Below are 25,524 nucleotides of genomic sequence, written 5' to 3'. Positions count from 1 at the left end.
CTGTGTCAGATAAAAAAAAAACTTTACGGAAAAAGCACACCATGCTATAATCTGAGTACGGCGCTCAGAGACCAAAACAACTCAAACAGATATCCGCCATGTTGTGTAGTCAACAGAATTCATAAATAGCATTATAAATATTAACTTACCTTTGATGATCTTCATCAGAATGCACTCCCAGGAATCCCAGTTCCACAATAAATGTTTGTTTTGTTCGATAATGTCCATCATTTATGTCCAAATACCTTCTTTTTGTTTGCGGGTTTAGCCCAGTAATCCAAATTCATGACGCGCGATCACTAGGAGCAGACGAAAAGTCAAAAAGTTCCGTTACAGTCCATAGAAACACGTCAAAGAACGTATAGAATCAATCTTTAGGATGTTTTTAACATAAATCTTCAATAATTTTCCAACCGGAGAATTCCTTTGTCTTCAGAAATGCAATGGAACTCAAGCTAACTCTCACGTGAACACGCGTGGCCAGCTCGTGGCTCTCTGGCAGACCTCTGACTCATTCCCCTCTCATTCGCCCCCACTTCACAGTAGAAGCACCCAACAAGGTTCTAAAGACTGGTGACATCTAATGGAAGCCTTAGGAAGTGCACTGTGACCAATATCCCACTGTGTATTCGATAGGCCAAGAGTTGAAAACCTTCAAACCTCAGATTTCCCACTTCCTGGTTGGATTTTTTTCTCCGGTTTTTGCCTGCCATATGAGTTCTGTTATACTCACAGACATCATTCAAACAGTTTTAGAAACTTTAGAGTGTTTTCTATCCAGATCTACTAATAATATGCATATTTAGCAACTGGGCCTGAGTGGCAGACAGTTTATTCTGGGCACCTGTCGTGGAAATTTCCTCTATTTACCAAATCATGGGAGCAAACCACAACACAAGTCAGAGTTAGTTATCAAAGTCCATCTTTAATTATATGAGCTCTATCACAACCCTGTGACTCTCAGATCAATTCAGTGTCTATCAATGAATTCTCTGAGAGCCCCCACTACATTGCAACTGAGATCCTTTAATAGCAAAGAACACACATAGTCAGACAGCATAGACATAATAAATTGTTCAGCTTTGTCTCCTTACTCAAACCCAGAACCATAAACCAATCCTCCATATCAACAGGCATATATCAAATTGTCATTTAGATACAACCAATTCTAAATACAACCAATCCTGGACAAGCTCACGGGGAGCATAGAATGATTCCAGACACTGCCATCCTCCTCTCCCCGATGGGAAAAGTAGGGAGTGACTGGCACACAGACACAGTGGAGCAAAAGATATGTTTACACATGATGACACCTTGACCTCTCTCCTCTCAGCGGCCCATGCAACTTAGTCTTGACATAGAACAGATAACTGCCAATGGCCACCACTATAGTACAACAAAATACATTGTTATGAGAAATAACTCATAAGCATATGATGAATATAAAACATCTTAAGTATAAAAAGTAAACTATAAATCAGTTCAAATTCATTTAAAAAAAAAATATGGATAGCCAGGGGCACACTTCAACACTCAGATATAATTTACAAACAAAGCATTTGTGTTCAGTGAGTCTACCAGATCAGAGGCAGTAGAGATGTTCTATTGATATGTGCGTGAATTATACAACTGTCCTGTCCTGCTAAGCATTTAAAATGTAACAAGTACTTTTGGGTGTCTATGTCTCGCTGTATAAAGATAGGAGACAAGCGCAGAAATACGTAATAGGGTTTTTTATTTTCTCCACCCAAACAAAAGAGCGAGGTGTAAACCTCTAAATAATACACGAGACCCGTAAAACAAGTGCACAATAACACGTTGCATGGAAGCCGATACAACAGCACAGGTGCTCACAAGACCAACGGACATGGTAACAATAACCGACAAGGACAATGGGGAACAGAGGGCATATATATATATATATATATATATATATATATATATATATATATATATATATACACATACTAATCAGGGGGAATTGGAACCAGGTGTGCGTAATGAGACAAGACAGTCCAAGGTTAGTGGTAATGAATCCAGCGCTGCACCAGCATGACACCGGCCTCGGAGATGACCACAGGGACGCAGTGCGGGTCGGTCAGAGCGCGGACGGTGAAACTCCCTGGTCAGCGAAGCGTCCAGCATGTCCACCGCAGGAACCCAGCACCGCTTCTCTGGGATGTACCCCTCCAAGTTGATGAGGTACTGGAGACGCACCACCTGATGCCTCGAATCCAGGACTTCACTGACCAAGTACGCCGGACCTCCCTCGATGTCCAGAGGAGGAGGCAGGGCGTCACCGGGTCCACCCCCAGCGAGGGGACCAGGCACCACTGGCCTGAGGAGAGACACATGAAAAGTCAGGTTAATGCGATAATTAGCAAACGGTACTTTACCTCATTAATCCTCCCCAGGACTTTAAATGTCCCCACAAACCGCGGGCTCAGCTTCCGGCAGGGCAGGCAGAGGAGCCGGTTCTGGGTGGAGAGCCAGACCCGGTCGCCTGGAGACAAGACAGGCGCCTCACTGCGGTGGTGGTTGGCCTTTTCCTTGTGCCGACGCATGGCCCGCTGGAGGCGAGTGTGCTCAGCGTTCCAGGTCTCCTCAGCGTGCTGAATCGTCCACCGCAGTGGCCTCGGTCTGGCTTGGATGCCAAGGTGCCAGGGACGGCTGGTACCCCAACATGCACTGGAAAGGAGTGAGGTTAGTGGAGGAGTGGTAGAGGGAATTCTGCGCGTACTCAGCCCAAGGTAGAAAATCCGCCCACTCCCCCGTCGGTCCTGACAGTAACACCGCAGGAACCTGCACACTTCCAGATTGACCCTCTCCACCTGCCCATTAGCTTTGTTAATAAAGGCCTGGAAGACTGAAGGAGCATTAGACAGGCCAAAAGGCATTACGAGATACTCGTAATGGCCCGTGGGCGTGGAAAAGGCTGTTTTCCACACCCACGGGGGGCACATATATACACATACTAATCAGGGGGAATGGAAAATAGGTGTGCGTAATGAGACAAGACAGTCTGGGATTGGTTGTAATGAATCCAGTTCAGTGACGACTAGAAGGCTGGTGACGTAGACCTCCGGAGCTGGTGAACGGAATGAGCAGCAGTACGGGGGGATCCATGACAGTCAGGGAAAATGTAAGGAGTAGAAAGCACGTTATTTAGGTGTGGCTAGGGAGTTGGGGCTAGTAGTGATGCGCAGGCTGACTCATAACCCGCATTCCCCGGGACAGCATTAAATGAGTGCCACCATGAAACCATATTCATCGGCTACACTACAATTCAAAGGGTCCTCAGAAGTTACAGTACATAAATGAAGGATTCCACCTTGCTCTGCCTGCTGGTCCTGCTAGCCCTTTCCATGGCCAGACGGCCAGCCACTGAGAGCAGAGAAAGGAGCCAGAGCCATGGAAGTAGTGAACGCCATGCGGGAGCTAGGAAGATGACGGCAGAGCTGTTTGATTGACCAGGGGAACATTGTCCTGGGTGAGAAGGCCCTTCCTGCTATGTTTAATGTTTCAATATGTTTGGCTTTTAGATCGAGGGGATGTGGTGTTATGAGTCCCTAAGCCTTGTGATGTTACACACACACAGACACAGACACACACACATACTGTACACGTTCACACATGCAAAAAACATGCACACACATGTACAAAGCATGCATACATAACGGCCCCCTGCTTTTACAACCCCAAGCCAGCGCTCACACCATGAGGTAAGAGAAAAAAACATGTGAAATCTATATTTCATATTGAGCCCTGCCAGCGTGAAGTAGCTGGGTTTGCCAAGATGTCCGACTCGGCCTGTTTTGTTTCATCGCGAGGAAGAGGACTTTTTCTTTTAGCTCTAAGAAGTTGTCGATGCCTTCATTTATGGACAGTCTTTTTTTATAGACATGTCTCTGCTCTGTCCCTTTTGACCCTTTTCTTGGACATCACCTTCATTCAAGTTGACATGTTCCATCAATATTTTGACCTTGAATTCCTTTCAGCAATTCTGTAATAGCATTAGTTGTTCCGTACCTCAAGGCTTGATCCGGTCATCGATTTTATGTCTCAATATCAGAGCTATTAGGAGGAAACCGTTTCATATTTTAGGGTTGCTTTAATCCAAGGATGTCTGAAAGAGACACTTGAGTACTTTGAACTTTTCACATGGTTTGTTGTAGACAGTATCTGAAATCCTTTCCTGCCTGTCTTTTATCATAGCTACTGACAACTGCAGATACATTGCAACAAAGTTAAGTTTCAAAGTGTTGTTGTCAGTGGCTTAGTGCTATTTTTATAGGTGGGGGAGTTATTATTTGTTGTTGTAAATGAGGTCATCATTTCCTCAATCGAATTTAATACCGACAGATGTATCCTATTGAATATCATTATATGTAATGTGCATAAAATGCATCCTCCAATTGCAACGTCTGCCTATGCCGACACATATTGTCTCAAGAACATTTTCTATTTTTAATACCATCAATCACCAAGTTAGGCATACCTCATTTAAAAATAGGCCATCACTGTCAATTGTGAATGACAATTCTTCATGTTTTACTGGTGAGAATGCATCTGCATGCCAATCATTTGATCTCAATCAGTTTAATGAGAATAGAATATGCATGTATATCTTCTTGAATGACTGTTTGGTGAGTGAATTACAGCAGATGGTGTTAAACTATTAGCCTTTCTTGTATTTTGTTTCAATCAAAGCATACAGTATATCCTGACTAGCGGCTCTGTTTAGTCGTGGCGCATGAGAAAGAAGAGTGACTATTCAGCTTCAGCTAACCATTCTAAAATCTCACTAGAAATCAGGTGTTTCTGGTGTTTTTGATGTAACAACGTTACAGGACAATTATGCTATGCTATTCTATTCTGTTCTATTATGTAAAATACTAATTCATCGTCATGTGATCTTGCAAGACATTCATTCAGCTTTACTACTTTACTAAACATGCATCACTGTGATCATATGCCATTTGTAATAATAATAATAATAATAAGGGATGAATAGGAATTTTAGACGTAGGCGACATGTTGATGAGTGTTATTTTAAACGATTGGAGCACCCTTCGTGTTTCTGAAAGCAAACCGCCAGGATCACACAATGATGCTAAAGAAGTGGAACCAGCTGGTGTTGCTGAAGGACACCTGAAAGATAGCTCTACCATTCGGCTAGTCCAGGAACAAACAACAATCATTTGCAGTATAGCCTGATAAGCCTACGACTATGTGGTATATAGCTATTTGTAGGCCTAATGTATATACAAATAGGCTACATGTCGCTTAATATCATTGCACTGATTGCGAGGAGAGCTTTATTGTGGGTAGGTATTTAATTGTATTGTGTAGCTTATACACTGTATCATAAATAAACGTTGATTTGATTAGCTTGAACACATGGTTAAAATACACCCTACTACAGAAAATAATTCAACAGAGAGGTGAAATATCAATTCATAGAATTTATTGACATAGATTAAAGATGCTATATAATCAATTGACCAAGTAGTGAACAGAAATCATTACTATGTAAAATTGCACGAACTGTGTTTAAAAACAGACATAGAATCCCCCCCAAAAATCCGATTTTATTTCTCTCGTGAGCCCAAATACAACATTCAATTCTTACTTACAAGCCCTTAACCAACAATGCAGTTTTAAGAAAAATAAGAGAAAATATTTACTAAATAAACAAAAATGAAAGAGTAACAATAAAATAACAATAACAAGGCTATATACAGGGGGTAGCGGTACCGAGTTAATGTGCGGGGGTACAGGTTAGTTTAGGTAATTGAGGTACAGTAGGTATGTACATGTAGGTCGGGGTAAAGTGACTATGCATAGATAATAAACAGAGAGTAGCAGCAGCGTGAAAAATAGGGGGGGGGGGGGGGGTGTCAATGCAAATAGTCCGGGTAGCCAATTCAATAGCTATTCAACAGTCTTATGGCTTGGGGGTAGAAGCTGTTAAGAAAACTTTTAGGCCTAGACTTGGAGCTTCGCTACCGCATGCCCTGCGGTAGCAGAGGGAACATTCTATGACTAGGGTGGCTGGAGTCTTAGGCAATGTTTTGGGCCTTCCTCTGACACCACCTGGTATAGAGGTCCTGGATGGCAGGAAGCTTGGCCCCAGTGATGTACTGGGCCGTACGCACTACCCTCTGTAGTGCCTTGTGGTCGGAGTCCAAGCAGTTGCCATACCAGGTTGTGATGCAACCCATCAGGATGCTCTCGATGGTGCAGCTGTAGAGCTTTTGTTGTGGTGTATTCATGCATCTCAATAAACTATAACCTGAATGCATTTTTACCTCCAACTTGGCCCAAATCACATACCCTGACATATCAAGCTAGAACGGGCCCTGCGTCTCAACCAATAGCCAATACAAGCTAAATATCCCAAGCAGGGCTATAGCAACTTCCAGCGAGGGTCAGGCTCCTTGGGCTTTGTGGTGGCCGCTGGTTTGGGTGTCCTCGGGAAGAACAGTGTCGCCGTAACCAGGTGGTCACATATCGTTCTAGGTTCCACTGCGCAAAAGTAGAGAGGGGGTCCGTGGAGTGTTATGAATATCAAGGCAAACACATGGGGATCTATTGTTCTGATTGGTCAAAGTGGTAAGCCTCCGACAGGTCTCTGCAGGGCACACACATAGCCTACATACATCATTCTCACCGCCGCCAGAGAGAAGAAGAAACCACTATCTACCTACCTCTAAACTGCTACATTTATGTGGTTTGTCATTCCACCGTTTTTCATGGAATATTGGTGGTAATTTAAATATGATTTATTTATTTATCAGAATACATTTTCCGGAAATAGTTTTACCAGCTCTGTGTATTCTCAAATTGAAAAAGATGAAGGAGCGGCTCTCCCCTGCGCCCCTGCAGCACTAAAACCCTGGTTGTTGGCCTCAAATGTAGCTTTTGTGATATCTGTGAAATGTAGACATGTTTTATGAGAAAGCTGTTTGGTTTCACACACATCACTAAAAATAACCCAATGAGTCCTTTGGGGAGGGGAGGCTCACTGGAGAAGGGTGCGGCACTGAACTGTATGTGTGCGTGCCGTCATGCGTGCGTCTGACAGACACGCCATAGTGATTATGTTTTTCTAACAGGCTAAATATAGACAGTAATGTACAATTCATTACTCATCACTTCAGTTGGAGGTGCAACTGTTGATAAAAACACTGTTTTGCCTCCTCCAGCTACCTCACCTGCTTCTATTCTTCCCTGTATACAGATACAATGTGTTTGCACCGTGCAGGATACACACTACGCACAAACACTGCAGGATACACACTACACACAAACACTACTCACCGCTTTGGGATTCACTTTAACTCTCATGGTTTAAATCTTACTCTGGGAGCTAATAGCTCTCCACCCTTCTCCTCACCCCCTATACCTCATGCCTGCTCTCCACCCTTCTCCTCACCCCCTATACCTCATGCCTGCTCTCCACCCCTGCTCTCTACCCCTTCTCTCCACCCCTTCTCTCCACCCCTGCTCTCTACCCCTTCTCTCCACCCCTGCTCCTCACCCCTTCTCTCCACCCCTGCTCTCTACCCCTTCTCTCCACCACCTGCTCTCTACCCCTTCTCTCCACCCCTGCTCTCTACCCCTTCTCTCCACCCCTGCTCCTCACCCCTGTACATCACCCCCTATACCTCACTCCAGCTCTCCACCCATCTCACTCATACTCTCTCATACTCACCCCTACTCCTCGCCCCTATTCAGCCTCACCCCAGTTTCTCACCCTTGTTCAACCTCATGCCTCACTGAGTCATTGACTTACCAAGGCTAAGAGCGGATGATTTCATTGCTTCCGTCTGACCTCTCTTCATGACCCTGCAGTATATACTGGGTTTGTTTTTTTTGTTGCTGTTTTATATATAGACCAAATGCTCTCACTAATCAGCCTACAGCTAAAAGTCTTCCCAATTTTTCAATTTAACTTGAAGGCTCACTGAAGCAGCCATGCTTACTTTAGCCCCAAACCTCTAATATGCTTATGAAGATCACCAGGAAGATGTGCGTTAGAGTTAATATGGCCAAACTAATGTAGATGAACCGTTGATTCTAAAGGGTACTGTATCTTATCACTCTCTTGTCGGGGCTACCTGGATTTGAACTCCTTTACCTCACGTGGTAGCCTGGTCCCAGATCCGTTTGTGCTTTTGTCTACTCAGTTGTCAAAACATGCTAAACATGACATATCAATTGCATAAGGAGTTGGCAAGAGAGCAGAAGCAGGCTGGCACCCAGGCTAGTCATGTGGTAGACTGGCACCCAGGCTAGTCATGTGGTAGACTGGCACCCAGGCTAGTCATGTGGTAGACTGGCACCCAGGCTAGTCATGTGGTAGACTGGCACCCAGGCTAGTCATGTGGTAGACTGGCACCCAGACTACTCATGTGGTAGACTGGCACCCAGGCTAGTCATGTGGTAGACTGGTACCCAGGCTAGTCATGTGGTAGACTGGCACCCAGGCTAGTCATGTGGTAGACTGGCACCCAGACTACTCATGTGGTAGACTGGCACCCAGGCTAGTCATGTGGTAGACTGGCACCCAGGCTAGTCATGTGGTAGACTGGCACCCAGGCTAGTCATGTGGTAAACTGGCACCCAGGCTAGTCATGTGGTAGACTGGCACCCAGGCTAGTCATGTGGTAGACTGGCACCCAGGCTAGTCATGTGGTAAACTGGCACCCAGGCTAGTCATGTGGTAAACTGGCACCCAGGCTAGTGATGTGGTTGTCCTTTTGAGTAAGTCTTCCAATGTCCGCCTCCACCCCCAGAAATGATGGACATTTGCTACAAGCAAAGTTGCATAAAGTCGCTTTGGCGTGTGTTTCACTGCACCCATGACATCAACAATACCATCTGCCTTTGTATTAGTCAGTGGGAGGCATGATAGAAACCCCTAGTGCCTGTTAAGCTCAGAAACATTTGACCTGACATGACTCAGCTCCATAGAGAAGGGCCAACACACTGTGAATTATAGGCCTCACACACACACACACACACACACACACACACACACACACACACCTCTGCATGATGCACTACCTGCAGTCTAGCACGGCACCTGCCTTCCTAACACAATCACTGAACACTGTTTGGCTGAGCACCTGCCGTACGTGCCCATGGACCCCCAAAGGCGACCTGCCAGTGAATCAGACCCTCCCCCTGAACGACCCCAGCCCGCCTGTCTGTCTGTCTGACACGCTCAGCTGGAAATATCGCCCCTGTCTCAGTGAGAGGAGCATTCTGGGTACAGGTGCCACACTGAATCAACCTGAGGGCAAGACAACATGGTGTGATATAGACAGCAGATCCAGAATGTTGTTATTGTGGAATGAGATCACACTGTATTTTTACAGGCTTCTGCAGGTGATGCATCTACAAAGGTAATCCTGTGTTGTGTCTTTCTCAGATACGTCAAAGCCCTCAACACAATTCACATCTTCCTGGGTATTAACTGGTACATGGTGGAGACTTTCCAACGAATCCCAAAGAAACAACGTCAGTTAAATACAGGACTGTAACTAACCAATGTGTCCTTAGTATTTTGTATGATGGTCCATACATAGTGAAAGTGCTGATACTGCACCACATTGGCAAGAGGGTTCCTCATCTCTAGTTCTGATGTTATGGTGATAGGGCCATGCTCTGCTGGGTACTTCTACGACAATGACAACAACAAGAATGGGAACGGCTTGCCATAAGAGCCATCAGCTGTACTGGATTAGTAAGAACACAGATTCCACTGAGTATTTGGGGTGTGGAAGGAGAGAAAGAGGGAAAGGGGAAGGGTGGGGAAAAGAGAGAGGGCCGCAGCCGTCGTGCAGCTGCACCTGTGACCTCAGCTGTTCTATTCGGGTGGACTGGAGCTCACACAGCCCCCTGTTTACCCAGCTCTCTATTCTCCTCAGGCCTCGTCACATTGCTACACCCAGAGAGAGAAAAGGTCTCTCTCTCTGACCAAATCTAATATTAATTTCTGCCTTTTTATTAGCCTGTTGCTAAGCCCTGGAGAGCTCAGTCATTTATAGCGTCTAGAAAGTTCTCCGCCCATACCCTCACACACTGCCTGTCACTCTATGTCAGTGGTGACTCGTGACACAGAGCTTACAGTCAACAAACCCAATTGGCTGTGGCATTCACAGAAGCTACTCACAGTCCCGCCCCACAACCCTAAGAACTTAGTCATAGGAATTTGTCTTAGATTGCCTGCCTTTTTTTTTAACAACAGTGCCTTGAATATACAGAACGTAGCATGGGCCCAAAAGTCTCACTGTGTTGTCTCTGGAAGCCCGCCTGCTCTATAGTTCAGGAATAACCACAAATATACTCTGCACTCATTTTCTACTTCTTTTTATCCCCTTTCAATGAAGCAAGATAATCAAGTGGGTGTCGAAATTGTGCAATTCTTCATATTTGCATTGATACCCGTGCTAATATTACAACCTGATTTGTATAGCCAGTTTAAAATGTGATTTGTATAGCCAGTTTAAAATGTGATTTGTGTGTGCGTGTGTGTGTGAGAGCCTCTGGGCGAGTGACATGAGACATGCTTGTGTGTTTTCAGCTAGCTACAAGTGTATTCTGTTGCAATATGCTTGTACAGATGGTTAGAGAACGTCTGTCAATCTGTCCTCTCCCAGGGATGTGTGTGTTCAAGGCAGGGAGGCTGTTCTACTTAACCTGGGAAATGGGAGGTCAGACCCACCAGTGCAGACAAGAAGTAGTAAACCTCTCGGCAACAGTTGGCTCCCTTAAAAATGGTTTACCTTTGGATTTTGGAATCGGATAGTGTTTGGTAAAGCTTCATTTTACTGCCCTGTTTCAGCTGAATGCACTATACTTACATAGTAGCTAAGATGGTACGTGACATAGTATATAACAAGTGTAACAGAAATGGTATGATTCTATTCACAGCATCATGCCCTTGTTATGATATAGCCTAGCAGTGTTATTGAGACAGTGTCTGCCTGTTAGATGTTGGGTCGTGAGTGGGAGATGTACTGAGTTATGTCTGTGTTCCATTATTACTAATCAGTTCAACACACTATCCTGGCTGCGTGATTCACTACTGTTTAATTCTGGGAGACCAGGAGAAATAACTCTCTCGTTGTGATTAGTTTAATTTTTCATTGCTGCTGACTGGAGTTGGAATACATTACTGAAACAAATCCAATCCACTGGAACTGCATGTTCTGGCTATGAATTTGACTGTCAATGTGCATGTGTGTGAGTGTTCATGTGCGTGCATGCGGGTTTGAGCGTTTGTTTTTTCCGTTCTGCTTCAGGGATTACTTTAGGAGAGTCCTTCCTATCACAACAGCTTCCTTCAGCCTCACTGGACACTGAACATTGCTCTAATTGTGAAACGTTGTTGTTTCCCCTCCAAAAGAATAAAGCACATGCGGTCCAAGGAGCTCCTGTCTATTCTAAGCTACCTTATACAGGGTCACAGATGCGTTATGAGGCGATATTGTGAGGTTTTGGGGAAACATTCATATTGTCCTTCCCTGGCCATTTCTTTCTTTCTTTTCTTTCCTTCTTTCTTTCCTTTTTTTCTTTTCGTTCTTTTTTTTCTTTCTTTCTTTTTCTTTCTTTCTTTCTTTCTTTTTTATTTATGTATTTATTTTTCTTTCTTTCTTTCTTTTTTATTTATGTATTTATTTTTCTTTCTTTCTTTTTTATTTATTTATTTTTCTTTCTTTCTTTCTTTTTTATTTATTTATTTATTTATTTTTCTTTCTTTCTTTCTTTCGTTCTTTCTTTCTATCATATTGACCCAACTTCTTGATCAGAAAGTCTTACCCCTCCCCCTCTCTCTCCCACCAGGTGCTGTCGCTGGGTGCTGACGTCCTGCCAGAGTACAAGCTCCAGGCCCCTCGCATCCACAAGTGGACCGTCCTCCACTACAGCCCCTTCAAGGCGGTGTGGGACTGGCTCATCCTGCTGCTGGTCATCTACACGGCTATCTTGACCCCCTACTCCGCCGCCTTCCTCCTCAACGACCACGAGGAGGCGGCTATGGTGAACTGTGGCTACTCGTGCTCGCCGCTCAACGTGGTCGACCTAATCGTGGACATCATGTTCATCGTGGACATCGTCATTAACTTCAGGACGACGTACGTCAATACTAACGACGAGGTGGTCAGCGCTCCACTGAGGATAGCCGTCCATTACTTCAAGGGCTGGTTCCTCATCGACATGGTGGCAGCCATTCCCTTCGACCTGCTCATCTACCGCAGCGGAGAGGAGGTGAGGAAGTGGGAGGAGGGGAAGGGCATTGTGGGTAAATGAGTTTTGTGAGGACTACTGTGTGTTGGAATGCATCTTGGGTTATGAGGATTGTCAGATGTTATGATGACCTACTTAAGGCCTACATTGTACTTTTGACTCGATGCCTAAAGAACTGTGGTTGAGTCTTGAATTGAATGGTTTGATTCCGTATTGAAGGGTGGTTAGATCCTGTATAGTGCTCTATAGAAAATCAATAAGGACCAATGAATACTATTTGCATTGAGCTTTTGGGACCTCCAAGGTCAAATCTCCCTTTGAGTCCATCATTTATGGACCTCCAATTAACTAAAAGTAAGCGATATCCCCTCCAAGGCTGTGGAGCAGAAAAACAACTGTGAAAGGTTGTACTTTCAACCTTCTTGCCAATGTTTAATTAATTGAACCTGAAGTGGCCAGTGAGCCAAGGAAGTGGACATTTTCCCCAGAAGAGGACTAAAATGTCTTGCAAAGTGAGAAACTAGGCTTTCTGCCACGTAGGGAAGTAATCAAGTCCTTATTTATTTGGTGTATTGACACAGTGGGGGCTCCTTAAGACAAGTGTGATTTGTGGGAACTGAACTGAACCCACTAACAGCACAGTATATAATAGAGAGGATTTAACTGCTGCTGAGGGATTGTGATTGGTTACAAGTCTGGGGCAGAGGATGATTTGCACATTCTGTACATTTCAGTAAGGTTGTTTATCCTAAATGGGCAATAAAGCTTTAAAACGTTGAACTGACTTCCTAAATCAGGGGTGGCCAACCTTATCTGCAGAAGGCCCAGACTTTTGACTTTTGTTCCAGTCAAGCAGTCACACACCTGATTCAACCAGTCAACTAATAACAGCCTTCAATCAAGACATAGATGAGATGAATCAGCTGTGTTAAAGCTTGGCTGGAGCAAAAGCCTGCAACACGGGCCCTGACAAGGTAAGATCGGACACTAAACAAACCATTTCTCCTCTCCTGCCAGACGACTACTCTGATAGGCCTGCTGAAGACAGCCCGCCTCTTGCGGCTGGTGCGCGTGGCGAGGAAGCTGGACCGCTACTCGGAGTATGGCGCCGCCGTCCTCTTCCTGCTCATGTGTACATTCGCCCTTATCGCCCACTGGCTGGCGTGCATCTGGTACGCAATCGGCAGCGTGGAGCGCAACGGCAGCATTGGCTGGCTCCACACGCTGGGCGAGTCTTTGGGGAAACACTACAACGAGACGGTGCACGGCTCGGGCCCTTCCATAAAGGACAAGTACGTGACGGCACTCTACTTCACCTTCTCCAGTCTGACAAGCGTGGGCTTTGGCAACGTCTCCCCCAACACCAACTCTGAGAAGATCTTTTCCATCTGCGTCATGCTTATCGGATGTAAGTACGGGGGGGGGGGGGGGGGGGGGGGTGGAGTTACTGTGATTTGATTGGTTAGTAATGTGGTGGCTCCGCCTCTGCTCAAATGTAATTGTTCCTTGTTTTGTTGCAGTGTTTGCTATCTTGGTAGCTGCTAACACTTTGAATGAACATTTGGGATAAAAACAGGTTTAGTGTTAGGGTCAAGATTACAGTTTTATGTCTGAAAAGGATAATGTGGATGTGGCCCATAAAGAAGGACTGTTTTACATTTCTGCCTCACCAAGCAAATCCCGCTCAGTTCTGCAGCGTTGGGAGTGCAGAGATGATTCTGTCACGTTACAATATTAAGTGGATGATGATAATTACTATGCAGTCGCGAGTCTGACAGTGTTAACACAAGGTCAAAATGTTTTCTGGTAAAATATGCAAATAAGTATTTTGTCTAATGAAACTGGATTTAATCAAGCCATTTATCATTTCATGTCTTAATATATTAGCTAAATATTCCCTAGTAAGACATCAGCTAATATCTTTTTAATATAAATACACTTATCAAAATATCTTCCTCTCCATGAAACAATTTCCCTCGTCGTGTTTGCCTGCAGACACATATCATGTGGAGCAGGAAGAAAGCTATAACGATAATGACCAGATTTCTTTACAGATCTCTACAGAGTTAATACACATATGGAGATGATTGTTCATCACTCACACCTTGATGTTTCAGCCATCCATATACAGTACCAGTCAAAGGTTTAGACACACCTTCTCATTTCAGGTTCTTTCTTTCTTTATACTATTTTGTAGAATAATAGCGAAGGCGTCAAAGCTATGAAATAACACATAAGGAATCATGTAGTAACCAAAAAAGTGTTAAACAAATCCAAATGTGAATTATATCTTATCACTTGTGAATGATGCCCGGCATGAGAAACAATGCCTTTTTTTGTGACTTTTTCAAATCATAGTCGCACACCTCATGTAGCCTTGCCCATAGGCCTTAATGTTTGAATAGGTTTATATCACAACTAGTGGCCAAATAACTTCTTCAAATTAAGCACATTAATCTGCTTTACAAGGGATGTAGAGCCTAACAAGCATACATAAGCAACACGTGAGTTTCAAGTTAGCGGGAAGATACTTTTGTTACCATAAAAATGTACCTTTATAATAAAAGCATTACATGCATAATTGCATTTGTGGTCACTTTTGATAATGGTGTTTTCTGCTAATGGAACATTTGCACTTATAGCCTACTACCATGTGCACATTGCTGTGCTTATAATTTGAAAAGTAAATGTGGACAGTTCTTCCAATATCTTCAATATGCACTTTGGAATTGGATAAGGACATGCACAGATGTGTCCCCGATGTGTCTGTCTTCACTTGTAGCCTGTGAGAAAGACCCGATCACGTGATGGAGCGTGCAGCACTCAAGGAGAAGGGCACAATGGCCACTGGCTACAAAATGCATGGATTTATTTAGGATGCATTACGGCCACACAAAGGGGATGACACAGCGAAATTCTAGGCATTATCAAGTGCTTCTCAAATTGTGAATGAGAGACTGATGTGGTGTGTACAGCCTGCATAAAAAACAACGCAGAGCTCATGCCTTTCAAGCAACTTTTTTCATTAGAGTCTCATCATGCAGCCTTACAATGTGTTACAAATCTAAACATACAGTCTAGTCCAACATTTGTAGAACAACTCTAAATTAAGCATATAGGAATATAGATTTATTTGTTAACCGCTCAACACAGAATAGCCACATGCGCACACTTCCTCATATTGTTGAGAGAAAATATCCTTTCTATTTATTCAGCTTTGTTCAATATTTTTCAAACAATAAAATAATGCCACGGAATTCTATGCCAATCTTGTGTAGCCCACAGCCATTTTGTCTAGCCCTGACCTTAGAGATCCTTATTTATTCTCTATGCTTGGTTAGGTGAGGGTGTGACTCTGGTGGGAAAATCTATGTTTTCTATTTCTTTGTTGTTTTGCCGAGTGTGGTTCCCAATCGGAGGCAGGGAAGGACCCTGGACATGGCCAGGGAGTATCGCTGTCCAAGGGAGCAGATGCAGGCAACGAGAGCGGAACGGCGACTATACAAAGAGTTAGCTCAACGACGGGAGCACGAGAGGCAGCCACAACACATTTTTGGGGGAGGCACACGGGTTGGCAAGCGAAGCGAGCGGAACTAAGGGGTGAACGAGAACCAACTCCCTGTAAATACAATGAGGAGTTGGTCACGGTTCAAGTGCCACGTTTTCCGGTTCTGCACACCGTGGCTTCAGTACGCATCCACAGCCCGGTGCGCTCTGTGCAAGCTCCCCGCAGTTGCCGTGCTAGAGTGGGCATTCAGCCAGGACGGATTGTGCCGGCTCAGCGCTCCTGGTCTCCGGTGCGTCTCTTTGGCCCAGGATATCCTGCGCCAGCTCTATGCACGGTATCCCTAGTTCGCCAGCACAACCCAGTGCGGCCTGTGCCTGCTCCCCGCATGTGCCGTGCTACATGGGGTATTCAACCAGGACCATTGTGCCAGCTCTATGCTCCAGACCTTCAGTGCGCCTCCACGGCCCAGTATATCCTGCGCCGGCTATATGCACTATGCCTCCAGTGCGCCTTCTTAGCCCAGTGCATCCTGTGCCAGCTCTCCACACTCACCGAGCTAAAGTGGGTATCCAGCCAGGACGTGTTGTGGCAGCTCCCCACACCAGGATTCCAGTATGTTTCCTCGGTCCGGTGAGACCTGTTCCGGCTCCACGTACGAAGCCTCCAGTGACGGTCCCCAGTCCGGAGTCTCCAGCGACGGTGCCTAGTCCGGAGCCTCCAGCAACGGTCCCCAGTCCGGAGCCTCCAGCGACGGTCCCCAGTCAAGAGCTTGCAGCGATGATCTACGGTCCGGAGGTCCCGGTGACTTTAGAGGTCCTTATTTATTCTCTATGTTTGGTTAGGTCAGGGTGTGACTCTGGTGGGAAATCTATGTTTTCTATTTCTTTGTTGTTTTGCCATGTGTGGTTCCCAATCAGAGGCAGCTGTCTATCGTTGTCTCTGATTGGGGATCATATATAAGTTGTGATTTTCCGTTTGGGTTTGGTGGGGTGTTATTTTCTGTTTAGTGTCTGTGCCTGACGGAATTGTTCGCTTTCGTTTTTTTGGATTTGTTATTTTTGTTTGAGCGTTTCTTGAAAATAAATATCATCAACACTTTCCACGCTGCGCTTTGGTCCACTCTTCCTTCCACCGACGAGAGCCGTTACACATTTGGCATAGCCAGATCAGGACCTAACATAAGGACAACTCAGAGTATGCTATTCTGTTCTGAAATAGACTACATTTTCTTCATATAATGTTTCTTTCTAAAATAAATAATGGATTTATTGTGAAGGTATAGGCTATATGACATGGATTTATTAGACTTTTTAAAATGTAGATGTTTCCTATAGGTCAGTATTAGTAGCTTGTGTGGAAGCCAGGAGATGCTAAATGTGTTTATGTTAATTAACAGTCAATCACAGTGAGACCGACACTTATTTGCTTGACAATCACCGGCTGATTAAATTTTGCGACCGCCACAGCCCTAGACATGAAGGGCCATGGCACATACAATCACACACATGCATGCACACATAAATACACACACACACACACATCTGAGATACCATAACGTTGATCGTTTCTCAACTCACAGTGCCCAAGGTGTCGTAGACAGCAGTAGTATTCTATTCACAAAATCCTAACTCTCTTCTCTCCTCTCAAACCTACAGCTCTGATGTACGCCAGCATCTTTGGGAACGTGTCGGCCATCATCCAGAGGTTGTACTCGGGTACAGCGAGGTACCACACCCAGATGCTGCGGGTCCGAGAGTTCATCCGGTTCCACCAGATCCCAAACCCACTGAGGCAGCGGCTGGAGGAGTACTTCCAACACGCCTGGTCCTACACTAACGGCATCGACATGAATGCTGTGAGTGATATACATACACACACACACACACACACACACACAAAAGACAGACACACAGACACACACACACACACACACACACACACCCACACACACCACAGACACACACACACACCACCCACACCACACACACACACACACACACACACACACACCACACACACACACACACACACACAGAACATACACATAAAGATACACATAGCACATTGACATCAACACAGTGCATAGACGTAAACACATACATCAGGGATGGGTAACTTTATTTTTAGGAACTCAGTCACGGTCTCAACTTGAGATGTGGTTGTGCATCTGCAGTCAGTCAATTAGTCCATGTCAGCTAAAATGTTTTATATTGGCAAGTTAGTCTGGCGGCCAGCTATCTAAACTTGTAGTAAGCATGGTCCAATTACCGACCGGGGTGGGGCCTGTTGATCATCTGTTATTATATTAAAAGCCGCAAACATTTGCCTCCACCCTTTGGCTAAATGTGTAGAATTGTAGGAAATTTGCTGTAAAACTGCACAAGCGACGCGGCTTGTTTGTTTCCTCTATCTTTTACATTTAATCATTTACATTAAACACTGGAGTTAAAGGGGCAATCTGCTGTTACTTAATCCATTTTTGTACTGAAATGTACCCATTGATTCTTGAACAATTTTTCAAGAATCTTCGTTTTTTTACACGAAGATTGATCACGAAAATCTGCATTTTTCCATTGACTGTAATGGGGATCCTGTTTTCTGCTAACAATGGCTGTGGTATCGGGGTCGGCCTTGAACTTCCATGGCTTCAATGAGAGCGGTGTCGGATCAAGATGGGGGGGTGTTTTTGAGACGTTGGTCGAGTCGCACATAGAAAAACTCCTACTCTTTTCTCTGAAAAATTGGGGGAAGCCCCTTGCTAGAGGGGAAAATCATTAAATGAGTCTCTAGTAATCATTTGAACTACATAGGTAGAGCTGCAGCCTTACAAGTGAAAGTATTACTAAGGCAGATTGCTGATGAAATATTGTAATTGTTTTGGGTAAACATTTGATTTGCATCTACATATCAGAAAATTACATTTTTCAGAGAATTTGTTTAAGGTTTGTTGTTCAAAGACAGCAGTGACATCTACACTGCTTGTCATAGACTCGCTAGACAGTAACACTCTATCGCTCTCTCTATCCCCCTCTCTCCCCCTCCCCATCCCACCTCCCGCCCTCTCTCCCCCGCTACCAGGTGTTGAAGGGGTTCCCAGAGTGTCTCCAGGCTGACATCTGCCTCCACCTCAACCGTACCCTCCTGGAGAACTGCAAAGCCTTCAAGGGCTCCACTAAGGGCTGCCTGCGAGCCCTGGCCATGAAGTTCAAGACCACCCACGCCCCGCCCGGCGACACCCTGGTGCACGCCGGCGACGTGCTCACCGCCATCTACTTCATCTCCCGCGGCTCCATCGAGATCCTCCGAGGCGACGTGGTGGTGGCCATCTTGGGTGAGGATGATAGACGATAGGAGCTACTATTACTGTAGCATGTATCAACCCAGATTGTCCAGGTTTGTCCAGGTTCTACGGCTAGTCTAGCATGTATAGGCTACCAAATTAAAGACTATAGGCTCTACTGTCACTCTATAGGGTCTACTGTTGCTAGAGTAGCATGTACCAATCCAAAGGGGAAATGAATTGAAGAACAAAGTGAATTTGGTATATTCAGATATGATGTGCTAGGGAAACTCATGATGGTCAGAGATGGGCAAATAAGATATACAGACTTTCAAAGGCAATTCTCCCGGAGAAAAAATAATATATAGGCCAACACTGCCATCTACTGGGCAAAAATATTACCCAATTTATACCTCATACAGCTTCAAACTCTGGGCAGCCGAGAAGGGTGAAATGCTATTTCATTGAACAAGCACTGCTATGTACCATTTGGAGTTATTGTACATTTGCCATGTAACTTCCCAGTAATAACATAGCAGTGTAAAACATTAGCATTTTTCGGTGCATGTAGAAGAATCCTCTCTTCACCCACAGGGAAGAATGACATATTTGGCGAGCCCATCAACCTTTACGGGCGAGCTGGGAAGTCTAACGCCGATGTGAGAGCTCTGACCTACTGTGACCTCCATAAGATCCACAGAGAGGACGTCCTGGAGGTGTTAAACATGTACCCCGAGTTCTCCGATCACTTCTGGATGAACCTGGAGATAACCTTTAACCTCCGGGATGTGAGTGACCCTAACTTCCTCAAGACAGGTCAAGGCCATAAAAAAGCACATTCAAATATTCACGTATGGATGCAAAAGGGTGAATGAATGAATGAATTGGGGAATGATTTCCATTGTGCATCCCTATGGAGGACCTATATAAGCCCTCTAACATCAGTTTGTGATTTTTCGAGCCGTTTTCTTTGTCAATCCCTGCAGACCAATATGATTCCTGGCTCTCCAGAAAGTGACAACTCAGACTGTATAGGATTCAACAAACTGCGCAGACGCAAACTATCATTCCGGCGCCGGACAGAGAAGGGTAACCACCACATTCCCTTTCACACCTTCATTTCTGTTCATGAGTGCAAAACGTATTATTTTCTCTGTGGTGCTCAGAAGAAAACCCCTAATACTCAATGATGACTCCCATGCACACTCAGTTGTTCATCACAAATAACGTTTTCCATTTCCATGCAGTGTGTCATCATCTGTCCTTGTTTCTTACATTTACAAATTAGTCATTTAGCAGATGCTCTTTCCAGAGCGACTTACAATAAGTGCATTCACGTACTCATAGCTAGAGGAGACAACCACATTTCACAGTTATAATGAGTACATTCTTCCTCAGTAAAGTCGTTATCATCAGCAACTCAACTTGTCCTCTCAGATGATGCAGATGCAGGAGAAATTAAAAAGGAGAGAGCCAATAAACCACTACGGCGAAGACAGAAGGAGGCGGCCAGTAACCAGGGGGAGGGGCCTCTGAGCTCAGTGTCCTCCCACTCCAGTGGCGATGAAGGGGAGGAGTCTGTGGTCACATGCCCTGCCCCTCCATCGGCTCTGCATGAGATGTCCCCGGCTCAGGCCACCACCCTGAACTTCAGCGACACTCCCGAGGGGGAGGGAGACCCAAAGGGGGGCAACACCTGCAATGCACTCACAGGTGGGCCTGGGCATCAATGTGGAAACAAACGATACACACACACACACACCTCATTAACTTCCATAGCAGACATACCCTAGGGCACGTTAATGTAAAACAGTAGAGTATACCCTGTTCTTTACCCCTTCCTCCCTCTCCCCTCTCTTCACAACCAGGAGCATTTTCAGGGGTGTCCAACATCTTCAGTTTCTGGGGTGAGAGTCGGGGCAGTCGTGAGTACCAGGAACTGCCGCGCTGCAGCCTGCCCTACCCTCCCCATCTTAACACGCCCCTCAACAGCATTGGCCGCAGGCAGCGCACCGAGCTGGAGAACAGACTGGACCTGCTGCAGAAGCAACTCAACAGGTACAGAGACATAGAGAGACAGAGACATACAGAGGCGTAGAGGGACAGAGGCGTAGAGGGACAGAGGCGTAGAGGGACAGAGACATACAGGGACAGAGACATACAGCAATAGAGACATACATGGACAGAGCAATATGGGGAAAGAGGTATACAGGGACAGAGACATACAGGGAAAGAGACAGAGACATACAGGGAAAGAGACATAGACATACAGGGACAGAGACATAGACATACAGGGACAGAAAGGGACAGAGACATACAGGGAAAGAGACATAGACATACAGGGAAAGAGACATAGACATACAGGGAAAGAGACATAGACATACAGGGACAGAAAGGGACAGAGACATACAGGGAAAGAGACATAGACATACAGGGACAGAAAGGGACAGAGACATACAGGGACAGAGACAGAGACATACAGGGACAGAAAGGGACAGAGACATACAGGGAAAGAGACAGAGACATACAGGGAAAGAGACATAGACATACAGGGACGGGAAAGAGACATAGACATACAGGACAGAAAGAGACAGAGACATACAGGACAGAAAGAGACAGAGACATACAGGACAGAAAGAGACAGAGACATACAGGACAGAAAGAGACAGAGACATACAGGGAAAGAGACATAGACGTACAGGGACAGAAAGGGTCAGAGACATACAGGGAAAGAGACATAGACATACAGGACAGAAAGAGACAGAGACATACAGGGACAGAAAGGGACAGAGACATACAGGGACAGAAAGAGACAGAGACATACAGGGAAAGAGACATAGACATACAGGGACAGAAAGGGACAGAGATATACAGGGAAAGAGACAGACATACAGGGAAAGAGACATATACATACAGGGAAAGATACATAGGCATACAGGGAAAGGGACAGAGACATACAGGGACAGAAAGGGAAAGAGACATACAGGGAAAGAGACATAGACATACAGGGAAAGGGACAGAGACATACAGGGAAAGAGACATAGACATACAGGGACAGAAAGGGACAGAGACATACAGGGAAAGAGACAGAGACATGCATGGAACGGGACAGAGACATACAGGGACAGAATGGGACAGAGAGATACAGGGAAAGAGACATAGACATACAGGGAAAGGGACAGAGACATACAGGGAAAGAGACATAGACATACAGGGACAGAAAGGGACAGAGACATACAGGGAAAGAAAGAGACAGAGACATACAGGGAAAGAGACATAGACATACAGGGACAGAGACATACAGGGACAGAAAGGGAAAGAGACATACAGGGAAAGAGACATAGACATATAGGGACAGAAAGGGACAGAGACATACAAGGAAAGAGACATAGACATACAGGGAAAGAGACATAGACATACAGGGAAAGGGACAGAGACATATAGGGACAGAAAGGGACAGAGACATACAAGGAAAGAGACATAGACATACAGGGAAAGAGACATAGACATACAGGGAAAGGGACAGAGACATACAGGGAAAGAGACATAGACAAACACGGAAAGGGACAGAGACATACAGGGAAAGAGACATAGACATACAGGGAAAGGGACAGAGACATACAGGGAAAGAGACATAGACATACAGGGACAGAAAGGGACAGAGACATACAGGGAAAGAAAGAGACAGAGACATACAGGGAAAGAGACATAGACATACCGGGAAAGGGACAGAGACATACAGGGACAGAAAGGGACAGATACATACAGGGAAAGAGACAGATACATACAAGGAAAGGTTCAGAGACATACAGGGAAAGAGACATAGACATAACGGGAAAGGGACAGAGACATACAGGGACAGAAAGAGACAGAGACATACAGGGAAAGAGACATAGACATAACGGGAAAGGGACAGAGACATACAGGGACAGAAAGGGACAGAGACATACAAGGACATACAGGGACAGAAAGGGACAGAGACAGAGACATACAGGGACAGAAAGGGACAGAGACATACAGGGAAAGAGACATAGACATACAGGGAAGGGGACATAGACATGCAGGGAAAGAGACAGAGACATACAAGGAAAGGGACAGAGACATACAGGAAAAGAGACAGAGACATACAAGGAAAGGGACAGAGACATACAGGAAAAGAGACATAGACATACAGGGAAAGGGACAGAGACATACAGGGACAGAAAGGGACAGAGACATACAGGGAAAGAGACAGAGACATACAGGGACAGAAAGGGACAGAGACATACAGGGAAAGAGACAGAGACATACAGGGAAAGGGACAGAGACATACAGGGACAGAAAGAGACAGAGACAGAAAGGGACAGAGACATACAGGGACAGAAAGGGACAGAGACATACAGGGAAAGAGACAGACATACAGGGAAAGAGACATAGACATACAGCGAAAGAGACATAGACATACAGGGAAAGAGACGTAGACATACAGGGAAAGAGACGTAGACATACAGGGAAAGAGACAGAGACATACAGGGAAAGGGACATAGACATACAGGGAAAGGGACTAAGACATACAGGACAGAAAGAGACGTAGACATACAGAGAAAGAGACAGAGACATACAGGGACAGAAAGGGACAGAGACATACAGGGACATACAGGGACAGAAAGGGACAGAGACATACAGGGAAAGAGACAGACATACAGGGACAGAAAGGGACAGAGACATACAGGGAAAGAGACATAGACATACAGGGAAAGGGACATAGACATACAGGGAAAGAGACAGAGACATACAGGAAAAGGGACAGAGACATACAGGGAAAGAGACATAGACATACAGGGAAAGGGACTAAGACATACAGGACAGAAAGAGACAGAGACATACAGGACAGAAAGAGACAGAGACATACAGGACAGAAAGAGACAGAGACATACAGGACAGAAAGAGACAGAGACATACAGGGACAGAAAGGGACAGAGACATACAGGACAGAAAGAGACAGAGACATACAGGGAAAGAGACATAGACATACAGGGACAGAAAGGGACAGAGACATACAGGGAAAGAGACATAGACATACAAGGACAGAAAGGGACAGAGACATAGACATACAGAGACATACAGGGACAGAAAGGGACAGAGACATACAGGGACAGAAAGGGACAGAGACATAGACATACAAGGACTGAGACATACAGAGACACACAGGGACAGAGACGGACAGGGACAGAGATGGACAGGGACAGAGACAGACAGGGACAGAGACATACAAAGACAGAGACACACAGAGACAGGGACAGAGACAGACAGGGATAGCGACAGAGACATACAGAGACAGAGACATACAAGGACAGGGACAGAGACATACAAGGACAGGGACAGACACATACAGGGACCGAGACAGACGGGGTCAGAGACAGACAGGGACAGAGACATACAGAGACACACAGAGACAGGGACAGAGACAGACAGGGATAGCGACAGAGACATACAAGGACAGGAACAGAGACATACACATACAGGGACAGAGACAGACATATACAGGGACAGAGACAGACACATACAGGGACAGAGACAGGCGGGGTCAGAGACAGACGGGGTCAGAGACATCCAGGGACAGAGACATACAGGGACCGAGACCTACAGGGACAGAGACGGGGACAGGGAAAGTGCAGGGACACAGACAGGTCAGAGACAGGTACAGGGCAGGGGCAGGGACAGAGTTAGCTATAGCCCTCTGAGAAAATGGTTAGAATGAGTGTGTAAAAGATATACAAATGGGAATATAGGGCACAGCTGCTAGTCTGCTACTCCACTGTAGCTGCTTCCATTATGTCTTGTACCACAGTGTCTGATACAAGTCTGTCCCCTGTCAGAGTAATGGAAGTACCCAGGCCTGGTGTTCGCACTCAGCTGACACTTCTCTCTGTAACCCTCCTCTCATCTTCTCTCCTCCACAGTGGAGTAACTGTTCTATTAGCCCCTATGGTCTTATCCAGTCAGTACCCATTGTCAAGGCTCATTGAGGTCAAAGACCTCTATTATCTAGAAGGCTGAGGCTATGCCTGCTTTTGTGTCTGTTTTGGGAGAGTTACTGTAACATGATTGGCCAGTAATGCTTCTTGGGGGATGCTCCAGGATAGGTGTCAGCATTTCTGACATGTGTATGCGTGTGTGTGTGTGTTCGTGTGTTTCTCTCTTCAGGCTAGAAACGAGGATGTCGACAGACATCGGGGCAATCATGCAACTACTACAGCGTCAGATGGCCCTGGTGCCCCCAGCCTACAGCACTGTGTCGTCTCCCCCTCAGGCCTCACCCTACCCTGGCCCTGGTCCTGGAGAGAGGCTGGTGCAGTCTGAGACACTGGCTTCCCTCTCACAGGTACTACTCACACACAGGAGATAGACACTTACATGCAGATACACCTGTAGACACGTGTATACATGCGCGCGCACACACACACACACACACACACACACACACACACACACACAC

General features: G+C 45.5%; 1 protein-coding gene across 1 annotated transcript in view; it reads left to right on the top strand.

Moving 5' to 3' along the window:
* The window catches only part of kcnh2b (potassium voltage-gated channel, subfamily H (eag-related), member 2b), a 302,512-nt gene that overhangs the window by 276,121 nt on the left and 867 nt on the right, over positions 1–25,524 (top strand). Inside the window, exons 7-15 of the mRNA XM_021562708.2 lie at positions 11,857–12,279; positions 13,276–13,666; positions 17,422–17,621; positions 18,845–19,097; positions 19,641–19,834; positions 20,033–20,135; positions 20,484–20,759; positions 20,915–21,104; positions 25,233–25,410. Of these exons, the coding sequence (XP_021418383.2) occupies positions 11,857–12,279; positions 13,276–13,666; positions 17,422–17,621; positions 18,845–19,097; positions 19,641–19,834; positions 20,033–20,135; positions 20,484–20,759; positions 20,915–21,104; positions 25,233–25,410 (2,208 nt within the window). The remainder of the gene's footprint in view (positions 1–11,856; positions 12,280–13,275; positions 13,667–17,421; positions 17,622–18,844; positions 19,098–19,640; positions 19,835–20,032; positions 20,136–20,483; positions 20,760–20,914; positions 21,105–25,232; positions 25,411–25,524) is intronic.

The sequence above is a fragment of the Oncorhynchus mykiss genome, chromosome 15 (assembly GCF_013265735.2).
Source record: "Oncorhynchus mykiss isolate Arlee chromosome 15, USDA_OmykA_1.1, whole genome shotgun sequence".
Taxonomy (NCBI): Eukaryota; Metazoa; Chordata; class Actinopteri; order Salmoniformes; family Salmonidae; genus Oncorhynchus; species Oncorhynchus mykiss.
The sequence above is the reverse complement of the archived record's forward strand: the minus strand, read 5'-3'. Positions and strand labels throughout refer to the sequence as shown.